The sequence below is a fragment of the Coregonus clupeaformis genome, chromosome 25, assembly GCF_020615455.1.
Source record: "Coregonus clupeaformis isolate EN_2021a chromosome 25, ASM2061545v1, whole genome shotgun sequence".
Classification (NCBI taxonomy): domain Eukaryota; kingdom Metazoa; phylum Chordata; class Actinopteri; order Salmoniformes; family Salmonidae; genus Coregonus; species Coregonus clupeaformis.
This window is the reverse complement of record NC_059216.1, coordinates 5,284,875-5,309,676: the sequence shown is the minus strand read 5'-3', so window position 1 is coordinate 5,309,676 and position 24,802 is coordinate 5,284,875. Positions and strand designations below refer to the sequence as shown.

The window sequence follows — 24,802 nt, the reverse complement described above, 5'->3', positions numbered from 1 at the left end:
TCTGTTGATGTGCCCTTGAGCAAGGCACTTAACCCTAATTGCTCCTGTAAGTCACTCTGGATAAGAGCGTCTGAGAGCGGAGAGAGAGAGAGACGAGAAGACCTGAGGGTTTATTTGGATGAGTAAATACTTCGTTCATCATGAAATGACTATCTCCCAAAGCCCTCAGGATACTGGGGATCGGAGCAGAAGAACTCAAGTAGAATTCAAGTACTTTAGGAAATGAACCTCAACCTCCACCCTATTACAGTTAGATTAGAGTAGCAGGGAGGGAGGAGGAGTCAGGGAGGATAGGTCTCCACCTGATCTCAGTCGTCTAAGCCACCCCCTCCCTTCCTAGATATCACATATTACCAGGTATTTTCTAAAGAGTACTAAAGCTCAAGCCATGTTTTAAAGCTCAAATCAGGTTTTCTAATACCTGTATATCTCTGGCTCTGGTTAAGATGATAAATGAGTGACCTCTTGTTCCTGCTGGCAGTACTGACTATTCCCATAAAGCAAAGGACCTCATCCAACCATGGATGTTTAGTTAATGACACGGTATGAGTTGTTGGGTGAAAAAAATGGGCAATTCTCAAAAACAATACAATGATAGTGGACTGGCTGCCTTTGCTGTTGTCAATAATTGTACAAAAGGCCAGGTGTATATTATGTTTATTTCTTTTCTAAATTAAATCTGCAACAAATACTAATGTCATTACATGGCCCCTAGCAGACAGCAGACCTTAAACTGGTGAGACAGTTTAATTTTGCCCTCTGTTCCATGCATACAGCAATTGATATGTGACACTGACACTCTAGTCTCTAGTCAGCTATAGAGACCCACTGGAGGAGAGGGAGTGGAGTGTTTATTTGCTAGTGTGACATTATTCTGATTCCATTAAAGCCACTAGCCTGGCTGGCAATAGTGTTGCTGAAGGATATGCCAGATCTAAAAAGGACACTCTAAGCCTATCTATCCTTAAGATCTGAGTTTGGTGAAGTGGGTGGGTTTTACATCAATATAATAAATGAATTAGAAGAAGAAGAAGAAGAAGAAGAAGAAGAGGAAGAAGAAGTTGATCTCGCAGTGACTATCATGTTGTTGTTCCACTGGCTACAATCGGATACACTTTTGTAGGCTATAGCCCCCAACCCCTACAGGTGTGACAAAATGGGGAGTATGTCCGACCTGACTGGTTGCTATATTTAGCCGGCCGGCCTCGGTCTGAAACCCACTCCTCGAGCGGTAGAGGCTTGCTTTACTATCTCCACATTTGCGCGCGTTGGGAGACGTGTAACTGTGCTGGTGCTACACAATTTATACTGTACAACGCGCTCTGTTTTCCCTATTCCAATCAATGAGTATTGTTATTGCCGGACCTGCATGTGATTGCCAGACAACTGAAACACGTCTATTCAACTTTGTTACATGTAAGTAGACACCTTTTGGCGAATGAATGATAGTGGCTTTCAGTTTGGAAAAGCGTAATATTACTTGACTTACTATGAAGAAGCTTTCGATGTTTGATTTTAGGCCTATTGTTACAATATTTGACTCTCTAGTCACCCCTCTATGTGTTCAGATAAGCATATTAGCCAATATGGCAACTCTAATTAGCATATTTGAGTTTTTGTTCCCCACTCTATTTATAAATCGTGTAGCCTGTGGCCTATGATGAGTTTCTCATTAGGCAACTTCACCATATTTTGACATACTGGTCTGACTCAAGGACTCATTATGACAGTACAGAACTGGGGTTTGAAGCGCACTGGAGGCACACTGAACACGTGCCCACTAGTGCGCTATTTTAGGCAGTGACAAGTTCACAATGTCAACACGTCTGTCGTGCTATCTAGCATTTCGCGAGTCGAAGTGCACGCCATTTATTCTTAACTCGACCTATGTGAGGAATATTTAAAACTGTAATGGGAAAAACTATCCTCCAACTGGGCACGGACTTCAGTTCAACGTCTAGTTTTGATTGACATTTGGTTGAGTTGTCAACTAACGTGAATTCAACAACAAATTTCACCATGTCATTGGATTTAGGTTTATTACAAAATTCCTTTACATTGATGACTTTTTGCAAATCCAATCAGTTTTCCACGTTGATTCAACTTCATCACATTATATTTTGTTGTTGAAATTAAGTGGAAACGTTGATTCAACCGGTTTTTGCCCAATGGGCTACTAACAGGCTTACTTGTTGGATTATGTTTAACTGTTCTCTCAACAGTGTATGACAGGCATTTTTATGGGACACATTCAGTTTCATTCATGCAGCCAATTTGTAAGACAAGAACCTCTGATAGTTTCTTTATGAATGGAAATAATGCTACAGGTTATTCTTAGCTTTGTAAAAACATATTATACATCTACTTGAATTAGCATTGACTCTTTTTCCATGTCGATGAAGTTCTTGCATTACATACAATTGATCAAATGTACTGCTTTGTTGCTGTTCTATTTGAGATCTTTGCATATTACTTTTAAGTTGTTGATTGTTTTTAAAAAAACGGTTTCAAAGGGGTTCTTCGGCTTTCCCCGTAGGAGAACCCTTTTTGGTTCCAGGTGGAACGCTTTTGGATTCCATGTAGAACTCTCTGTGGAAAGAGTTCTACATGGAACCCAAAACGGTTAGACTTGGAACCAAAAATGGTTATTCAAAGGGTTCTCCTATGGGGACAACCGAAGAACCCATTTAGGTTCTAGATTTTTAGTTCTTCTGAGCACATACCATAACATTAGGTCAGGGAAATGACACAGTCATGATTGATGTTGGATTGACTTGAGTTAGACCCAGAAAGTAGATGCTGTGAAAAGTCAGATGTCTGGCAAAGTTTACAATGACTTTACTTGTATTAAACTTTGCCTTGAAACTATCAGAGAGACCAAATATTTTGGATTGAATAAATTCACAGAGATAGCCTAATCTGTCTCTGTTCGTTTTTACAAGGTGGAAGTTGATTTGTAAAACTTTTTCTTAGTATAAGAATTTCCCTCATGTAGACCTCCTCATGTACATTTAGTCAATCATAGAATCTGTTTGGACCGGAATGCTCATTAAATGATTATCTGACATGTAAAATCATGTTTCCTGGCTTGTAGAGCAGATGAATGTAAGCCACAACCAGAGGGAGATATACAGCACAAGCTCTGTCAAGTAATTGGTGTCTTTGCCAATAACAATGTCTCTGCATAGCATGCATATTGGATGTTAAATACTAACAATGAAATGCAGAACGGATCAGAGCAGTATGACTTAGTCATTATGAGTGGGAGTCATGTCCTTGACCCTATTGGCCACTCTGTTCCAGTGAGGCCTTGGCGAGGCTGGATGAGTGGTTCTGATATAGGGAGGCCTGCCTGTCTGTCCTCTGCCTCCTCTGAGTCGGCAGATTAAAGAAAACAATGCCCTCTCTCTGTTGAACACTCATGTCTCTCCACAATCTTACACAGGATACTGTATATGCCCCAAACTGCCCTTCCCAGTGTCTCTCTCTTCAAATGAAACAAGATACTATTTTTCCTCACCCTCATCTCTCCCCATTTGTGTCACGTGTGTGTCAGAATGCATGGCTGGATGGGTGGAACTAGCCCAACACACTACGGATTTATTACCCCTGTTCAAACATGACAAAAGGTCTGTTTTTTGTTGCCTCTGTGGTAGCAGGACCAATTATATACACGCTGAAACAGAACAAATGCGCACACACAAAATATTGTTCAATTTATGCAAAATAGGACACCAGCACCTCTTCTTCTTTGATATCACCCTTGCATAGGCCCTTCCCCTCAGTCCTCCAAAAACAAAACAAAGAAGATTTAGGGCCATACTGTTGACGGAAATAGAAGTTATGGAGTGGACCCTTCATGGAGTGTAACCCTCCACCTCGTTGTCCAGCCATGGAGTCATTAGGTGAATGGACTGGACATGTGTTCCAGTGGACAAACATACAGTGCTATCTGTCTATGTCATCAAACAAATGTCTGAAGCCTGTGTTATTGTGTTATTGCCTCCCCACCCCCTGGTCTTTTTCCAGTGCATTGTTACAGTATGTGTTTTTCACCCCCACTGTATCCACAATTAGAGCAACCCTGTATGACTTTGTCTCAGGGACACACAATCTCCTCTCTCTCTCTCTCTCTCTCTCTCTCTCTCTCTCTCTCTCTCTCTCTCTCTCTCTCTCTCTCTCTCTCTCTCTCTCTCTCTCTCTCTCTCTCTCTCTCTCTCTCTCTCTCTCTCTCTCTCTCTCTCTCTCTCTCTCTCTCTCTCTCTCTCTCTCTCTCTCTCTCTCTCTCTCTCTCTCTTCAGCTGACATGAACCTTTGGATAGCACAGATGCCACACTATAGTGAGGATAGCGGCGACACAGTTTCACATTGGGTCTGTAGGACTGTGATTGAGTTGCTTCTCAGTGTTTCTGAGTCTAGACACTAGGGTCGTTCCACGAAATGAGTGCCTTTTGTGTCCCTTTGATATTTAAATAACTATGAAATATTATGATATTACAGTTTTTCTCAATTGCTAAGACACATTTCTTGAAACCTTCACCCATTTTCTCAAAACTTTAAACACAAAACCAAATCTTCAAACTACATTCACAAAACCCCTGACTCTTCTGGCAAAATCAAACAATCGCCTCAAAACCATTTAATCTGTGCTCAAAATCAAACAATGTTTTCAGATCATACACACAGCCAGTCAATATATAAACACTACAGAGCGTTCATTAGACACTACATCAAAAAATGGAGAACACAGCGTCCAGGGCATGTAGTTACAGATTTTTTAAAAATTGTATATAGTAAACAACAAAAAGTAATCACAACTTAGTACAGTGAATATATTGTATACTGTAAGTACTGCAAGTAATACAGTATTGAATGTCTGTATATTCAGCACTTGCATAAAAATACATTAGTCCAACTGCAAAAGCCCAAAGAACAATTTTTTTTGGGGGGGCTAAAAGGGTGGTCGGGGAGCGACAGAGAGGAGCCCCGACCACTGCACTTGTGGGGGCTCAAGGAGGAGTCCTCACTGGAGGAGGACGGGGCGCGGAGTGTAAAGGACGGAGACAGTCATAGACCTCCAGCGCCGGTTCCCAGTCCGGTACGCCCCGTACCTGCTCCTCGCACCAAGCCAGTGGTGCGTGTTCCCAGTCCGGCCCGGCCTGTTCCTGCTCCTCGCACCAAGCCAGTGGTGCGTGTTCCCAGTCCGGCCCGGCCTGTTCCTGCTCCTCGCACCAAGCCAGTGGTGCGTGTTCCCAGTCCGGCCCGGCTTGTTCCTGCTCCTCGCATCAAGCCAGTGGTGCGTGTTCCCAGTCCGGCCTGTTCCTGCTCCTCGCACCAAGCCAGTGGTGCGTTGTTCCCAGTCCGGCCCGGCCTGTTCCTGCTCCTCGCACCAAGCCAGTGGTGCGTGTTCCCAGTCCGGCCCGGCCTGTTCCTGCTCCTCGCACCAAGCCAGTGGTGCGTGTTCCCAGTCCAGTCCGGCCCGGCATGTTCCTGCTCCTCGCACCAAGCCAGTGGTGCGCGTCGCCAGTCCGGCCCGGCCTGTTCCTGCTCCTCGCACCAAGCCAGTGGTGCGCGTCGCCAGTCCGGCACGGCCCGTGCCAGTTCCACCGGTGCCTGGTCCGGCACCGGTCAGCGGCTCCACTCTGGAGCCAGAGCAGGCCGCTCCACCGGTGCCTGATCCAGCTCCGGTCGGTTGCTCCACTCCGGAGCCAGAGCGGTCTGCTCCACCGGTGCCCAGTCCAGCTCCGGTCAGCGGCTCCACTCCAGAGCCGGAGCCGCTACCGAAGCTGGAAGTCAGGTTTGTGCGGCCGGAGTCCGCACCTTTGGGGGTACTGTCACGCCCTGGCCTATAGAACTCTAGCTAGTTTGGTCAGGGTGTGAATATTCTAGGTTTGTATTTCTATGTTTGGCCGGGCAGCTGTCTCTGATTGGGGATCATACTTAGGCAGCCAGTTTTCCTGCCTGTGTTGTGGGATCTTGTTGTGTTCCTGTTTAGGCTTGTGTGTTAGCCCTTTGGACCGTCACGGTTAAGTTTGTTATTTTGGTTACTGTGTCGTGTGTTTATTAGTTTAATAAACATGTACGCCTTTCACGCTGCACCTTGGTCCGACCCGTCTCTTAACGTACGTGACAGAAAAGCACATTACAGTACACTCAAAAATGTTGTGCAACTGCGAAATCAAAGTCAATGAGAGATTCATTCTGGTTCCGGCCAGAGGACTTCGTCCACATCACAGGCAACGTTGTCCCTTGCCAGGCAACGGGGGAAAAACCCTCTGGTGTGCTGGATCCAGCCTTGACAACACTCCACACCTATGTCACCACAGGCCAATTCCATTGCCTGTAAGAGATTTTCCCTGGTATATGGGTTTCGGTCATAGACCTTCCACCGCCACGCAGAGAAAAACTATTCTATTGGGTTGAGGAAAGGGCTGTATGGTGGAAGGCAAACATTTATGAATCGCTGGTTGATGTTGAACCACTCGCGTATCTGGACACCATGGTGAAAGCTGACATTGTCCCAAACCACGACATAGACATGATGCACTGCCTGCTGATGATCCTGCTGCTCACGCTCAAACAAAACATCCTGAAGACCACCCAGAAATGTAAGAAGATGTTCAGTGTTATATGGCCCCAGGGTTGCATGACGGTGGAGAACCCCACGATTACTTATGGCTGCACAAAGGGTGATATTTCCACCACGCTGGCCAAGGACTTCCACAATGGCACGTTGGCCAATTACGTTCCTGTCTCTCCTTCTCCTCTTCGCCAGATTGAACCCTGCTTCATCTACAAAAATGTATTCATGGGGCCTTTCCATGGAATCCAATTCAAACACTCTCTCTATATAAAAATAGATAAATAAGTAGTTTAGTAAGTGATACAGAAAGACAGACTTCTGCAATAGTGCATTTACATACACTACAATTTAGTGCAGTTTACAGTAACAGTAGGTTAGTAGCATAGCATTGTACTGTAAGCATCAGCGCTGAAAGTGTCTGAGTGTACACTTACTTGCACATACTGAAATCGTAGATCTTTGACCCTTTCTGAGTTGCGCTCAAAGGGTACTCTACACTTGCTTCATGCATACCCTGTTGCGCTGGAGGACACGGTCAATGGTAGAAAGGCTGACACTGTTGATTCCTTCAAAGTTTACATTGTGTTCAACAACTCTTTGCTGTATTAAACGCAGTCGGATGGCATTGTTTTGAAGGACCATATCAACAATGAGAGCCTCTTGCTGTTGGGAGAACATAGCAGGCCTTCCACCCTCATGTGGTAGTCTTGCAATTCTACAAAAAGGGAAAATGCACTTACAAACATATACATACAGTAAAAATAGTAATGGACATTACTTCTATACGTAAAATATTGTATGGTAAGAAAATTATTATTTTTGTACTGAATCAAATGTATACAGTAAACTTTCAATGACCAAAATAAAAAGAAACAATTACCTGTTCTCTTCTCTGAATGTCCTGATTATGGTGGCCACAGAGAATCTGCTCAAATTGGGTTGTACTCTTTGTCCTGCTTCCCTCATTGTCATTCCATGAACAACAACATGGTCTATCACAGTTACTTCTTCTGAAATTACTGTTCTTGGTCTTGCTCTTCCTCGTCCTCGTACTCTTCCTCCTTGTCCACCACCTCTTACACGTACTCTTCCTCCTCTGCCTCTCAGATTGTTTCCATCCATTGTTGGTATCAACATTCAACGCACCTGTGCACTCTGAACTGGCTTATATTCTGTACAATTGGTTTGATCACATCATTAGAATTTGTAAGTCGCTCTGGATAAGAGCGTCTGCTAAATGACGAAAATGTAAATGTAAAATTAGAAACAAGTGTGAACAATTTGGAGTCGTTGTGTGTAAACGATGACAACTGTGTTGTAGTTGTGTTTAACTTTTGCCGCCTGTGTTTTACCATTTTGTAACACAAGTGCATCACAGTGCGAAATGTGTTATAGTGAGTGAGAATGTGTTAAAAGTTTTGCAAAAAGAGTGATTGATTCGACAAATGGGTTTAGGCCACTGAGAATTTGGTTCAGAGAATGGGGTTTAGTGTTTTAGCAATTCAGAAAAACGATAAATGAAGCTTGTTATATTAAATAAAGTACCCTTTAATATAGACCACATGTAGAATTCAATCAAAGTGATTTTTATTATGAATAAAGACTTGCTAAAGTGCCAAAATAAAATAAAAGTACATATCCCTCTGTGCACCCTCTATGACTTCTAGGAAGATTTTAACCCACTTAACCCCAAAATGTCTCCAAAAGTTTTCACCATCACTGTAAAGCCCTAGTTATTTTGTTGCTTTGACAAAGTCATTTCTGAAGATTATTATTTATTTAATTTGTTTAGTGATTCTTCATTGTAAGGTCAACCCTGTTATTTTAACTTAACTCTCTTTTTAATATATTGAAACTGTTCTTTTTTTTATTATTCAAAAGAAAGATTGAACATCTAATAGTCAAATCATAGTGTAAAATCAGGTTGAGTATAGTGTATATTTTTTACCTCTTGAGATGGGAAAACGTGTTTTTATTAAGTTGAACATGTGCTCTTTATGACAGAATGTAAAAATTAGGTGAAATCAACTGGGTTTTTTTGGGGGACCAAGTTACACTTCTCAGAAGGACCAAATTGGTGGAATGACCCATTAGCAGTGGTGGATAATGCCTCACCTCGTGTTTATGCTTTTTAAAGTTCACCCTATGTTTATTGCCATTGTTCTCTGTTATATAGGGAGAGGTGAAGAGCTGTAGGTTAAGACTCTGTTATTGTGTATTGAGTATTTTGGCCACAGTCACCTGTTGCCTTTTCATAGCTGTCAGTCAAGCTTGATAATAGAGAGAGCGGAGAGAGCAGAGAGAGAGCAGAGAGAGAGCAGAGAGATTAAGCAGACATGTTACAAAGATCTTTAAAGGTCACACATATTTCCTATCACTTATTTGCATCCTTGAGCTACATGAAACAAGACAAAACAGAACTTCTCCAACCCCCACCAGAGACAGAACTTAAACTGATAGAAGCAATCATGGCTTGAGACTCAGGTTAGGACAAATTGTGAAGGATTATTCAATATTAAAGCATTAAACCTCTCACTAAATGCTTCAGTCATACAAAAGTTATACTTAAATCTGAACTGGTTCTCTAGCAGATTAGTAAGAATGTCTCACCCCATGTTCAAGAATGGCCCATTTCCCTTTATTCAGATAATCTCCAAAATATCGCTATTTTATAACAAGCCATAGAAAGATGGTTGCAATTTCAGTTTAATCCACCAGAAAAGACAGAACAAATAAAACATCAAATATTATGGTTAAACTCAAATATACTAATTGATTTACAAAAACATTATTAAAAAAAACAACGGTATAATCTTTATAGGACTGGTGGAGTGTCACGGCCGTCTACGGAAGGAGTGGACCAAAGCGCAGCGTTTGTAGCGAACATGACTTTATTAAAGTTAAAGTGCACGAACGAGAAAACAATAAACAATGACGGATAGTGAAGTCCACAGTACAAAGACTGAAACGGAACAAAAACCCACAACACCCACAGGAAAACATACAGATTAAATATGGCTCCCAATCAGAGATAACGAGCCGACAGCTGACACTCGTTACCTCCGATTGGGAGTCATTGACCAAACATAGAAATGAACCCAACAGAAATACAAACATAGAAATACACCCAAATAATGAACACACCCTGGCTCAATATACAGAGTCCCGGAGCCAGAGCGTGACAGTACCCCCCCCTAAAGGCGCGGACTGCGACCGCGCCTCAAAGAACCCAAATAGGGGAGGGCTGGGTGGGTGTTGCTCCTCGGAGGCGGCTCCGGCTCTGGCTCCGGGCTTGACCACCATCCTACATCCATCCCCCCGTAATGGCCCCGGTCCGATCCAACCCAGCTGGCTGGATCCGGACTGATGACGCGCACCCCTAACTTGGCGCGTGAGGCAGGGACGGACCGGACCTGGCTGACGATACGCATCCTCGGCTTGGTGCGTGGAGCCGGAACGGACCTCCTCAGGCTGACGACGCGCACCACTGACCCGGTGCGGGGAGCTTGGACGTGCCGGACCGGGCTGGCGACGCGCACCATAGACTTGGTGCGGAGAGCAGGAATGGGCCGGACAGGGCTGACGAAACGCACCATAGACTTGGTGCGGAGAGCAGGCACGGGCCGTGCCGGACTGACGACGCACACCACTTGCTTGGTGCGGGGAGCTTGGATGGGCCGGACAGGGCTGACGAAACGCACCACAGACCTGGTGCGGAGAGCAGGCACGGGCCGTGCCGGACTGACGAGACGCACCACAGACTTGATGCGGGGAGCAGGAATGGGCAGAGCCGGGCTGACGAGACGCACCACAGACTTGATGCGGGGAGCAGGAATGGGCCGGACTGGGCTGGTGACGCGCACCGCAGGTTCGGTGCGGGGAGCAGGAATAGACCGGACCGTACTGGGGACACACACCACTGGCTCTACACCGGGATCTGGAACGGGCCGGACCGGACTGGCAACACACGCCAGTACCTCTCGCCGTGCCTCCACACCTTCCATCCCCTCTTCTACCAGTGGCCCCCGTAACCCGGCGGCCTTCTCCGGCAACCCACTGGACCGCTCTATCGCGGCCTCCTGCTGGTCCGCCGTCGTGAGCCCCCCTAAAAATTTTCGGGCGTCTCTCCTACCCGTGGACCACGTCTCCATATCTCTCGCCAGCTTCTCGCCCTTCTGCCATAATGTCAAGCCCTTGTCTTCCTCCCTCGGCTTGACCCAGTCCAGGAGGCGAAGGAGATCTGTGAGGGATCTCCCTGGCGATGGCTCCTGGACACGCTGCTTGGTCCCATCTTGGTGGGTTTTTCTGTCACGGCCGTCTACGGAAGGAGTGGACCAAAGCGCAGCGTTTGTAGCGAACATGACTTTATTAAAGTTAAAGTGCACGAACGAGAAAACAATAAACAATGACGGATAGTGAAGTCCACAGTACAAAGACTGAAACGGAACAAAAACCCACAACACCCACAGGAAAACATACAGATTAAATATGGCTCCCAATCAGAGATAACGAGCCGACAGCTGACACTCGTTACCTCCGATTGGGAGTCATTGACCAAACATAGAAATGAACCCAACAGAAATACAAACATAGAAATACACCCAAATAATGAACACACCCTGGCTCAATATACAGAGTCCCGGAGCCAGAGCGTGACATGGAGTTATGTCACACATGTAGCTAACAAAAATATATGGAAATGTCTCCTCTACCCAAAATTACAACCAACTAATTGCAGCATTACCACAAAAATGGAAGAGGCAAGTGGAAGGGGGAAAAAGTAAGGAACTTGCCTGTGTTAAGAAAATTGTTATAAATAAAGAAATATAGGACCAAAAAAATGTAGGACAAAAAAATTGACAGCTGTTCCATATACAGTGGGGAAAAAAAGTATTTAGTCAGCCACCAATTGTGCAAGTTCTCCCACTTAAAAAGATGAGAGAGGCCTGTAATTTTCATCATAGGTACACGTCAACTATGACAGACAAAATGAGGAAAAAAAATCCAGAAAATCACATTGTAGGATTTTTTATGAATTTATTTGCAAATTATGGTGGAAAATAAATATTTGGTCAATAACAAAGGTTTCTCAATACTTTGTTATATACCCTTTGTTGACAATGACACAGGTCAAACGTTTTCTGTAAGTCTTCACAAGGTTTTCACACACTGTTGCTGGTATTTTGGCCCATTCCTCCATGCAGATCTCCTCTAGAGCAGTGATGTTTTGGGGCTGTCGCTGGGCAACACAGACTTTCAACTCCCTCCAAAGATTTTCTATGGGGTTGAGATCTGGAGACTGGCTAGGCCACTCCAGGACCTTGAAATGCTTCTTAGGAAGCCACTCCTTCGTTGCCCGGGCGATGTGTTTGGGATCATTGTCATGCTGAAAGACCCAGCCACGTTTCATCTTCAATGCCCTTGCTGATGGAAGGAGGTTTTCACTCAAAATCTCACTATACATGTCCCCATTCATTCTTTCCTTTACACGGATCAGTCGTCCTGGTCCCTTTGCAGAAAAACAGCCCCAAAGCATGATGTTTCCACCCCCATGCTTCACAGTAGGTATGGTGTTCTTTGGATGCAACTCAGCATTCTTTGTCCTCCAAACACGACGAGTTGAGTTTTTACCAAAAAGTTATATTTTGGTTTCATCTGACCATATGACATTCTCCCAATCCTCTTCTGGATCATCCAAATGCACTCTTCAGACGGGCCTGGACATGTACTGGCTTAAGCAGGGGGACACGTCTGCACTGCAGGATTTGAGTCCCTGGCGGCGTAGTGTGTTACTGATGGTAGGCTTTGTTACTTTGGTCCCAGCTCTCTGCAGGTCATTCACTAGGTCCCCCCGTGTGGTTCTGGGATTTTTGCTCACCGTTCTTGTGATCATTTTGACCCCACGGGGTGAGATCTTGCGTGGAGCCCCAGATCGAGGGAGATTATCAGTGGTCTTGTATGTCTTCCATTTCCTAATAATTGCTCCCACAGTTGATTTCTTCAAACCAAGCTGCTTACCTATTGCAGATTCAGTCTTCCCAGCCTGGTGCAGGTCTACAATTTTGTTTCTGGTGTCCTTTGACAGCTCTTTGGTCTTGGCCATAGTGGAGTTTGGAGTGTGACTGTTTGAGGTTGTGGACAGGTGTCTTTTATACTGATAACAAGTTCAAACAGGTGCCATTAATACAGGTAACGAGTGGAGGACAGAGGAGCATCTTAAAGAAGAAGTTACAGGTCTGTGAGAGCCAGAAATCTTGCTTGTTTGTAGGTGACCAAATACTTATTTTCCACCATAATTTGCAAATAAATTCATTAAAAATCATACAATGTGATTTTCTGGAGAAAAAAAATCTCAATTTGTCTGTCATAGTTGACGTGTACCTATGATGAAAATTACAGGCCTCTCTCATCTTTTTAAGTGGGAGAACTTGCACAATTGGTGGCTGACTAAATACTTTTTTTCCCCACTGTAGATTGTAAAATAGATGAGAAGAGATTTTTGATGTATCGATTCCATGGCACATGGTTTATGAACTGATACGCAAAACGACGCCGGATTCAAAATGTAACATTTTTCAATTAAAATTTGTATGCAAAATTCTTGCAGCCAATATAATGTTATACAGTACATTGATGTAATCTACAATCTATCTGCAAATATTAAAGCTGATCTACCCCCTAAAAAATAAAAATACATGTTTGGCAAAATGTTGGATTATGCAGTGTCTTGGTGTTCTCCATGTTGTGATTTCTGTCTTCACCCTGGTGAGTGGTAGGGTTGCAACAGTCATAACGAGGTATAACTGGGTGAATGAGGAAAAAGGTGACTGTGATTTACAGGCTTTAAGTGTGAATACATGGATCGGTCTGCTATTGCTACTATTGAGTGGATTTCAGAGTATGTGTGCATCTCAATGACTGTTCTTTTGTAAAGGGTATTGTATCAAATTAAAGGTGTCATTCATAAACAATAAACATAACAGAAGCAAGAAACATTCTCTACACTCCTTATGTCAGTGTTATGTCAGTGTTATGTCAGTGTAATTCAGTGTGTGCCAAATGTAACATGTAAATATGGTCCTATACCGCATGTGTTTCAAACAGGAGATTGACGTATCTGTGTGTCATGTTTGTTTCTGTTTGTCTCCAGAAAGGTGCCATGCTGTTGTGGGTACGTGGATGAGCCCCCCCTTCAGGAAGCATGGCGTCGCCAGGAGACAGAGATGCACCGGTGGAGAGGGGATACATCCCCCTGGACATTGACAATGTCCACATGCTTCTGCAGGGTCAGTGTCTCTCTGTGTGCCTTCCTCTTTCGCTCTTTCTCCCTGATTCTCTGTCCCTCTTTTTGCCTTTCTACTCTTTCCCCTTGACTCTCTGTGTTTCTTTCAGTGTTTAAACAATAAAGTTGATGTGGTGTTGGAAAGCAGCTCTGTGGACATATTGTACATGAGGAGAAAACAATCTAGTTATTAATGTCTTAATATTTGAGCTAACTTGTTTTAGTTTCTGAGGCAACCTAATATTAATAATAATAATAAGGATTTTCTTACACTCAGGGGAAATTTCACAATCAAATGAACTTCTCTCACTCCAGTGATAACTTCTGCCTGTTCGGTCCTGTTTTGGCTCAAAGTAGTCACTTTGGGACATGTTGTGTTTACTGTTGAAATGTAAACCCAATGAGATATGAGTCATATGTTAAACAGTCATCCAAAGGGGATCAAGTGGGTGGAATTCAATAGTGGGTCGTGAAATGTCATGTGGCATGCCTATGAAGTCACTGTCTCCAAGGCTTCTCACAGTTTTACATACAATAGCAGAGATTATTCACTTTATGGTTTGAATTACTGTATATATATGAGCTGTGCTCTTTTCCTGTAAGAGGTTTTCTCTATTTGATTGCTAGTAGAGAGCGTTTGTTGGTTAGCTATACGTTTTCATTGGCAGAGGAGAGGGTAATCGAGAGTTGACCTTGGGCATGGCACAGAGGCTTCTCGTCTTGTACTTTGGCACTCTCTGTATACAGGTATTCTTCCTAGGGGGATAAATATGACACTGCCTCTCTCTGAATATCTGCCTTGCCTATGTCCTCATGCCCGTTTTCCCTTCTCTCTCTCTCTCTCTCTCTCTCTCTCTCTCTCTCTCTCTCTCTCTCTCTCTCTCTCTCTCTCTCTCTCTCTCTCTCTCTCTCTCTCTCTCTCTCTCTCTCTCTCTCTCTCTCTCTCTCTGTTGAGTGCCATTATTGAGAGGCCATCAGCTGCACTATTTTAGACCCATGACTGTTAACCTTATTTAGAAACAACTGTTTCTGGATCTATTTATTCAAGGCTTGTATGCTGATTGCCCACTGACAAGTCAGCTTGTAAAATAATGGTCTGAAAGTCTGTTTTTCTTTGCATATTTGGAGTCGTAACGATACAAGAATGCAGCTAAATATAGTTCACATGTGAACTAACTGATATTCTCACACATTTATCATTAGGCCGTGGTAAATTCTTAGACCTAGACTAACAAGAACAGGATTACACAGGAAAGTTACTAGAAAGTAATAGAAATCCAAGCTGGGAAAATATGCAGACTTTAATGTTTTCCGTTTCCCCTCCCCGTGGCACTTTGAGGGACAAGGAGAGTCCTGATGGATTAACACTATTTACATACGGCTGCAGTTTGATGGGATCTTACTCTTAAATCTTTTAACGTTTTGTTATACATACACATGTACAGTGGCAGTTGACCATGAAGCACTTCCCCTCCTTTGAATGTGAGCGACTAGTTGAGTTAGCAGAGTTTCTCCACTGTTTGCTAAGCTCTCCCGCTCTCAGACTGAAGGCAACAACAGCTTTCATCACAGACTGTCCCATGTCTAGGGATATCTAGGGATACACATAATGGACATTGTATCATCAGATAGATAAAATCATTAATGATCTAAAGTAGGTAACGCAGCACCCCTCTTTGTCTCTACGGGATGGACTCTTCTCTTTTGTAATGGCACTTGCAGGACGGCTTGAGAACCAGGTTTTGTTTGGGCAGGCAGGCCCAAATCCATCACGCCTTACCATTTGGATGGGTGGAGCTGAGCTGAGCTGAGACCATTCACCTGCCTCCCCTGGAGGCGCAGCACAACAGGCTGGGTGGGTGACTGCTGGTTATACAGGATTCACTCACCAACGAACTTCGCGTTCCAATGATACATTTCCCATTGGGTCCCATAGATGCTGCTTGTTGCTCATAAAGAATACAGCACATCTCAGACAGAGGCTGGTATCTTGTATATGCAAACCATGCTCATACAGCAGCAGAAAGAAGAGGTTTAGCTTACAGAACTTTTATTAAATATTCACTTTTTTCTTGTCTGACGCAGCACTGATGTTCACATCATGAGTGAGTACATTGACATTAGTTTGTATGGCTGTTACATTTCTGAAATCTGTGATTTCTGGGGGTTGAACTTTTCTTGAGCAAAGCGCAAATAATGTCTTGGAAAACGGAATATGTTAGGCTACTTGTTACAACTGTCATACGTAAACATAATGCTTTGTCAGCTGTTCATTTGACCACGTGCCTGACCTTGTCAGATGAGACTGGTTCTCAGGCCAGATCAGGTCTCTTTCTCCCTTTGTTGCGATTGTGTGTGAAATATCAATCACTTTATGACGGCCCAATTACAGTTTAAAATAAAAATTTAATTTCTTCAAAACATATAACTAATATGTTTTTATAAACTGACAGCAGACAAAGCCCTGTTGATATGTTGATATGATTACTTCTCGAGCTACTGCTGCTGCATCTATATAAATACTTCTACAGCACTAGCTGTGCCTCTGCAACTGTTCTCCAACATCTTTAAAAAAAAATCTCAAATACCTTATTAGAAACATCAAAACCTGGAGCAGTGTCAGGTGGCTTAGAGCCAAGAGTACATGGGTGTATTCATTAGTCGAATTCCATTGCAAAATGTTTAGTCTGTTGCAAAACGTTTTGCAACGGAAACTGTTTACTCCAAAACAAGAGTTTCTATTGGACAAATTCAGGTAGGTCCCGCCCCGTTTGGTTCCATTTGCTCTGTTTGCTTCTGTTTGGTTCATAGAGTAAACGGTAAACTGTTTCTGTTGCAAAACGTTTTGCAACAGTCTGCAAATAATGAATACACCCCAGCTACTGTACCTTAATTGTGTGTCTATGTTGAGCAGGTTGAAAACAACTTTGCTCAAAAGGGCTGTGGTTTCAACTTCCTCAGCATTAATGGAAGGCATCCACCTATATTTGTAACTGTTAGAATATGTTTGAAAAGCTTAAAATCGACCATGTCTATTTTAATAATAATAATAATAATAATAATAATAATGATAATAATAGATGTATTTGTTTTAGTGCTTTTCATACAGTATTTCAAAGTCGCTTTAAAAAACAAACAAAAATGAATTCAGGGAGCTGGCAGTTGATGGGAGATGGTCTTCCACAGCAGGTAGCCTAGCGGTTAATAACTTTGGGCCAGTAACCGAAAGGTCGCTGGTTCGAATCCCTATGCCGACTAGGTGGGGGGGGATCTGTCAATGTGCCCTTGAGCAAGGCACTTAACCCTAATTGCTCCTGTAAGTCACTCTGGATAATAGTGTCTGCTAAATGACTAAAATGTAAAATGTAGATGATGATGCAGTTCAGAAAGGAGTAGTTAGAGTGGAAGTGACTTTGATTGTACAGCCAGGGAGGGAGAAACATCAGTCAGACAGGCAGGCCCGGAGCTTTTCATCAGGCACCTGTCTCTGAAGTTCACAGCAAGGCTTACTCCTCCTCTGTAGGTAGGCTGGAACATCCACCACTGAATGTGTAGCACCAATTGGGTGATGCTTTGGCAGCTATAAGCACCTGAGAGACCACCACACTTCGGCAGTAATCAGTAACAGTCACCTACGAGGCGAGGCTCTGTCATCCCCTCACACCACAGTCCACATCCTTCCAGAAACAGGAATAGACCTGAGTCACACACTTGGAGCAGGTCCTTATGATTAACATTAGACACCGACTGGAGCCAAGACTGGCCTTCTGTAAAACAGCTTAATGGGTCTATCAGTCTCTGTCCTTTTATCACAGAGCTCAGTAGAGAAGACTGGGATGACTTGGACAGGGGCTTACCATGGAGTAGCTAGTGGTGCACAAGAATACAGAGGGCCTAAAGCAAGTGGGCTAGAAAGAGCAAGTATCAGATCAACAGTTCTGATATCAAGGACATATTTTGAAGACAGTTGAAGGTATAAAAGATCTGTCACAGAGGAAGTGGAATATACTATGTTTGAGGTGTTTGTGAGAAGCTTGAGAGATTTCAGAAAGTGTACTTGGGGATAATGGACTAATGTTGTGATGCTTCACTCAGTCATGGACCTGATGGACTTTGTAGAGATGTATAATGGTGAGTGGGCCTCTGCCGGTAAAGCTGGAAGTCTATAACTCTGTAAATGGGTTTGAGGGAAGTTATTGGGTGTGTTCAGCAGCATGTTAGACATGTGACCATGACTGTGGTGTATTTAAAAACGTACGATCCCTCTGGCAGCACCTTGAGCCTTACTGTTACTGAAGGCTTATATATTAAAGAAAACATATTGCTGCTATATTTCAGAATTTGTATACATCACATATGTACTCTTGAGTGTTTATTTATGTAAACTACGATACAATCTTCTCATATTTATTTTGCCCCTCCCTTTCACAGTGGAGCAAGAGCAAATTCAGAAGAGAACCTTCACCAACTGGATCAATGCTCAGCTCTCAAAGGTAACACTATCTGAAATACTGTATGTCTTCAACTCTCACTCACTCACTCACTCACTCACTCACTCACTCACTCACTCACTCACTCACTCACTCACTCACTCACTCACTCACTCACTCACTCATCCACCTGGAGAGAAGGGTTGTGTTGCTCTCCTGCTCATGGGAGAGGTCAGTTGTGCATGTGACAGGGGAGGGCTGGGGGAGGGGCAGGGTGGAGAGGAGCAGAGGGGAATCATGTAAATATAGCCCCTTGGAGTGGGGTTTAGAGCACACACACAGACAGACAGCAACAGAAGTCCCCCCCAGCCCTCTCACCCCGTGGAGCCTGACCAACACTGGGCTGAGTCAGAGTTGTGGAGCCTCAGCTGTGGTTTGACTTGGACCCACACCTCTGTGGGTTGTTTGAGCTAATTGCTAATCTTCTAGTGGCAGTTTGCAGTAGAGTTTTAAGTCCAGTGGAAAGTCATGAAATGTATTCTGCTTTCTAAGTTAATACACACACCATGAGAATCATCCTTACCTAGCTGTTTTATGTCCCAAGATATTACTCATATGCCGTGCACGCTCTTAAGCCTAAGTGAATGTAATGATTAGAGTGAGAACACAGTTGACAAGTGGTTTAAGTGTATTGACTGTAATAGTCACTATGCCTTATGAAAGAGACTAACAGCAGCTGTTCTGTGGTCTTGTCTCAGAGGATTCCCCCGTGCATGGTGTTGGACCTGTTCAATGACTTCCGGGACGGGTCCAAGCTGCTGGACCTGCTGGAGGTGATGAGTGGCCAGCAGATGGTAAGTCTCTATGTGCTAACTGTAAGTCGCTCTGGATAAGAGCGTCTGCTAAATGACTAAAATGTAATGTAAATGTCTCTCTCTGTCTCAGATCAACTCTAACACACTCTACTGTATATACATTACAAGCTCATCTCAAGTGAACTCTTAGAAGGCTAGTCCTAAATAGACAAGGAACACCTGCTGTAGTGTCTCCACCTCTTTTTCTGTGACTGTATTTCTCCCTTCTCCTTCCTTTCTCTTAACCCTGTACATCAGCATCAATCCTTTCCTCTCAATAACTTATTTTCTATTTTTTCCTCTCCTCTCCCTCATTTCATTGTACCGTATTTTCCGCACTATAAGGCGCACCGGAGTATAAGCCGCAGCAGCTAAATTGAATGATATTGAATGATGTGTACATATATAAGCCGCACTGGACTATAAGCCGCAGGTGTTTTAATGTTTAATTGCCATATGTAAGGGTTCGTGCACAGAGGGGATTGTCGGGAAAGAGATGGCTGCTTGAGGAAGCTCCCATTTATTAACATTACAACAAACAAGTTGCATATTTGCATAACGTATTCAAGTGTTACCATTTAGTGCAATAGTAGCTACAGAACATATACTGTGCTGTGTAAACTGTACTGTATCACATAGCGTTTCAGACACACAAACTTTTCAACTTTCAAACTTAAACGGTGCGCTCCCAGCGCACATACCGGCAGTGATCTACAGCAGTGGTCCTTGAGGGAGTGCTAGGGGTTCCCCAGCAAAATTAGTTAATAGCGTCACAATCATTTAACCACTTAACTTTGGTTATTTTAGAAAAACCTTGAAAAAGTGTGCACATCTTTGAATATTTATCTACATTATAGCCTACAGTAGTACCATAACAAAAAACAAAGCTTACAGCGCTTGACGAGGCAATATCAATGGCTAAATTAAATGTGTTTTTTTAAAAGTGCAAAATAAAGTGCCTGTAACACGACAGTAAGCGCGTAAGCCTAAAGTTGCAGCAACACGGCTGCTTAAAATATACGGTAATCAGCCTACCAGAAAAGTCATTAATCCTCGTCTTCATCTTTTAGGCTAAGGTGCAGTACACGGCTGTAACCAGAAAAGTCAAGTCATTAATCCTCATCTCCATCTTCTTCCTGCGTACTAAAACCACCAAAGTCCTCATCTTCAGTGTCGGAAACGAACAGGCTCAGGGTGGCTTCGTCAGCCACTCTCCTCTCTCCTTCGTTGTCGCTCTCAAAACCAACGAACTCCTCTTCGTCACTGTCGGAATCGAACAGCCTCTGAAGGGCCTCAGCTGTGGCGGCGTCCTCCTCTTCATCATGCAGCAGTCCAGCCTTTCGGAACCCGTTAATGATCGTGGATGTTTTGACAGCCAGATTGACTGCCTTTAACTTAAAAGCTGCATCATATGCATTTCTACGTTTGTTTTCCATAATGAGGGTTTGTGCATGAAAACTTCCTTTGCACAAACTGTCTCGCTCTCGTAATGTCTGTCTGTCTTGCTCTCGTTCTGTCTCTCGTTGTCTCTCGTACCACTCTCGGTTCCACTTTTACTTTTGCGCGCTACCTGTCTCACTCTTTTCCGGCCTCCAGCTTTTCCTGCTGGAGCTCGCCGCTTAAAGGTGGGGGGCGCGGACCGGTCATAGAGCCCATAGAGTTAAAGTTGGTGGACTGTAACCTGTAAAATCCATAGATTTAGGAGGTCTTCTAGTGGCCGTTAGCTGTAAAAATCCATAGATTAGCCGCACCGTTATATAAGCCGCAGGGTCGAAAAATGGGAAAAAAGGCGCGGCTTATAGTCCGAAAATTACGGTAGGTCTCTTTGGCCCTCTGCCATCTGTTGTGCCCCTTTCCTTTGTCTATGCTCTGATATCTGTTGTTGGCTCTTGTAGAGTCGGGAGAGAGGCAGAGGCATCTTTCAGCACAGGAGCAACATTGAAACAGCCCTGTCCTTCTTAAAGAAGAAATCGGTAAGAGACCGTTTTCATGTTTTGGGTCCAAGCTCATGTGAGTTGCAAAGCCATTTGTATTGAAACGCTGGTAATGTTAAGCTGTCCTTCTCACACAGATCAAACTGGTCAACATTAACATTCCCGACATCATTGACGGTAAACCATCCATCATCCTGGGCTTGATCTGGACAATCATTATGCAGTATCACGTGAGTCTCAGTCATAATTAGCTGTAATCACTCTTAGACACTGGCTTTTATAAGAAAATGTATGCTGTAGCTACATGTCCACGGTAATACATTGTTGTTGTAGTTCGTCTATTGTTCCCTCCTGGGCTACTTTATTAAACTTCTCTCCCTGCAGATTGAGGAGCTGGCCAGCAGCCTGTCGTTCAGCTCTCGTCAGTCCTCTCTGGAGTCACTGGCCAGCCTGGACTCTCGCTCCACCTTGTCGGCCCGCTCTACTAGCAACAGCCCCGTGCCCCCCAGGGGCTCCCCTCTACACCAGCGTTTCCGTGTCTCTGCCAAGAAAGCCCTGCTCCTCTGGGTCAGGGAACAGTGCCACAAGTGAGCCCCCCTCCCTTTTTAGGCCCTCCATCCTCAGACCCTCACCCCTCCCGTTTAAGCCCTCACACCTCTCATATTCACTGTCCAAATTCATCTCAAGATGTTGTTGTTGTTTTGGTTCTTGATGAGACCTCATGCCTCTCTACACAATATCACACACATTGAAATCCACTGATGAAAGGGTGTTCTGTCTGTTGCCATTATTGCCATTATTATATGATGTGGCGCACTCCATAGGGCTGGCTGTACTCTGAATGTGAAGGACTTCAAGGCCAGTTGGCGGAGCGGTGTGATCTTCCTGGCCATCCTGTATGCCCTGAGACCTGACCTGGTGGACCTGTCCAAGGCCAGAACCAGAACTAACCGTCAGAACCTGGAGGAGGCCTTCCGCACCGCCGAGCACGAGCTGCGCATCCCCAGACTACTGGAGCCTGATGGTGCGTGGGTGGTGTTCACTTAACCTAGGGGGAGGGATGACATCTGATGTCTAGCTCAGTTCCCTGGTTAAATCAGATATGTACTCTGTTGTTGTGCCTTTTAAGCCCCGTTTACACTACCTTGCTAACATGTGAGTTTCATGATCTGATCAATATAATCCAATCACTATCTTATCAAGGTTTGTCAAATCTACACATTGTATTGAAATGTGTCTCTTATCCGTCCACTGTGTCCACATTGTGACCAGATTAGATGGTGCCTCCATGTATGCACCAGGTATAAACAGGGCTTTAGAAAGTCACTTTAGTGCATCCAAATGTATATTGTTTGTGTCAGTTGCTTTGGACAAAAGTGTGAATTTCTCAAGGAACTTTTCTTGGTGCAGATGTTGATGTGAGAGACCCAGATGAGAAGTCCATCATGACCTACGTGTCCCAGTTCCTCCAGTACTCCAGAGACATGCCTGTGACAGAGGAGGACATGCAGGTTTGTACCACTGTCATCTACTCACTCTCTTTTAATTGCGTTTTATTTAAAATTATTTTTGGTCACACTCCTAGCTAATCAAATCAAATGTATTTATAAAGCCATTTTTACATCAGCAGATGTCACAAAGTGCTTATACAGAAACTCAGCCTAAAACCCCAAACAGCAAGCAATGCAGATGTAGAGCATGTACTATCTTCTCCACTTTTGTTTTGGCTTTCCTCAGGTTCGTTGTGTACTGTGGCTCCTTATTGTGACTCTTCAGTATAATCTAAATTCTTCTCACTTTTATTCTATTTCTTTTACCTCACCTTTTCTATTCTTCACTCTCCATTGTATCTATTCAGATGTACTATATGACTTCTCCTAAAAGCCTCTCTCCTGTCAACCTGCCCACTCACTTCACTCCTGCCATCGCTGCCTCACCTCTGCGCCAGGTAGCCTATCCCTGACTTTGCCTACAGCTCTGTTTATTTCACCTCTCGCACTCAGAGCAACATGTTACATCATGAAATCAATCTGATTCCCAATCAGCACCTCACCCACTGCTACAGAGTTCTACTTTGGTTTGAAGTTTAAAAATGATTTATAAAGCAGTTTTCTCAGTAACTATGTTTTGAAACAGAAATAATGTCTCTTGTACTATATTTTTTAGATGTAAGCGGCCTCTGATTTGTAGTACCCCAGGACAACTGTACAACTATACTTTACCACCAACAACGGATACCCTATACATTACACAATATAATATATCAATCAAACATAATGCTGTCCACAATGACAACATACCTGCAGTACAAACAAACACATGACACATATTCCAGGCATACCAACTGAGATGTAAAGAATACTGTCTTCCTTTTGAAAACCATTGAATCGCTCAAAGCCAAGATTACCTCTAAATGTCAGAGTGATTAAAGTCAGAGGAGAGATTAGGTTGTTTTACAACCAGTTCACCCTGTTTTCCCTGTTTGGTTGGTGCCAGCCCTGAGCCACAGGAGGGTGTGTTGATATTCCCCACCTTAAAAATCAGGGTGGCAGTAATTATTTCCACTGAGACCAGGGTATCGCATGTCATGTCCCAGGGAACTCTTGCCAGATCAGTCATACCAGGCCCACTGTTCAGCTCATGTTTCCTGCTGTGTTTCAGCACTGCCTGAGGTTGGAGGTTCAGCTTTAACCAAAGCTGGATTCCTGCATAGTTCTAGTGATCTGGATGTATAGGATAGTTCAGAAGTAATCTGAGAGACCATGCACATGTGGTGAACTTTCAGATCCCTTGAAGCCCAATTCCCCATGTTGTGCCCTATTTATTTTTTAGAGGGGTTCGTTTTGAGGCATCCTTTTCATAAAGAGAAACTGAGATATGAGGATTGGAAACGAGTGCATTAGAGTTTGTAATGTTATCTAGGATCTTCCCTGAAGCCTGAAGTACCTAGCCCCCATTCACTGTCATGTCTGTCAATTTTCTGGTCAGGCTCACCTGCTCCAACCCCTACTTATCAGATCAACTTCTTGTCAAGAACCTGAACCCTCCAGAGCTGCTGCTACTGCGGTAAACCCTGTTCATCTTCTCTCCTCTGCCTGGTCCCAAGGCTTCCCTCAAGGCTTCCCTCTCCCATAACTATCTAAACAACGATCGAAAATCAGCTGCTTGATTTCACCCCTGCCTGTTTCACAGACTGCTGTTCATTTGGACACATCTTAAAAGGAAGATATATCTTAGAATCATCAACTCATGCGGGAGAACTTTACATACTAGAGTTGAGCTCCACCTTACTCCACCTTACCCACTAATACTTCACTTCCCATGTGAAGAGGTTCTTTGGAATGTAATCTTCAGGCTACGTATAGTGGAAAGGGTGTTTTGAAAGTTTAACGTTAGGTTATGGTCAGGGTTAGTGCTTTATTTTGGGCCATAATTTGTCTGATAACTCATTTGTCTTTTTGCTGTGACTCAAGACCACAACCAATCAGAAGGCCCAGGAAGTGACCTGCTGGCTGGTGCAGGCCTATCAGGAGTTACTGGAAGGATGGGACTCCACAGAAGGCGAGAGCTATGCAGAGAGATACCATGTATGTGGATGGTGCTAGATGGATAGAAAATGGCACGTAGAGTTATGCCAGGTTTATTTGGAGTGAAGGACTGTATCTTTTATATAGTTTAGGGGGATACATTTGCATTCTATTCAAGTCTGATACTTAAAT

The 24,802-nt window shown here is 43.8% G+C and overlaps 1 protein-coding gene across 1 annotated transcript in view; it reads left to right on the top strand.

The window, feature by feature from the left end:
- The first annotated feature begins 1,278 nt into the window (after positions 1–1,278).
- Positions 1,279–24,802, top strand: part of syne2b (spectrin repeat containing, nuclear envelope 2b) — a 152,433-nt gene continuing 128,909 nt past the window's right edge. Inside the window, 12 exon segments of the mRNA XM_045207412.1 lie at positions 1,279–1,416; positions 13,734–13,869; positions 18,297–18,358; positions 19,054–19,149; positions 21,045–21,122; positions 21,221–21,313; positions 21,468–21,670; positions 21,908–22,107; positions 22,494–22,594; positions 22,942–23,031; positions 24,072–24,149; positions 24,557–24,670. Of these exon segments, the coding sequence (XP_045063347.1) occupies positions 13,785–13,869; positions 18,297–18,358; positions 19,054–19,149; positions 21,045–21,122; positions 21,221–21,313; positions 21,468–21,670; positions 21,908–22,107; positions 22,494–22,594; positions 22,942–23,031; positions 24,072–24,149; positions 24,557–24,670 (1,200 nt within the window). The 5' untranslated portion in view covers positions 1,279–1,416; positions 13,734–13,784.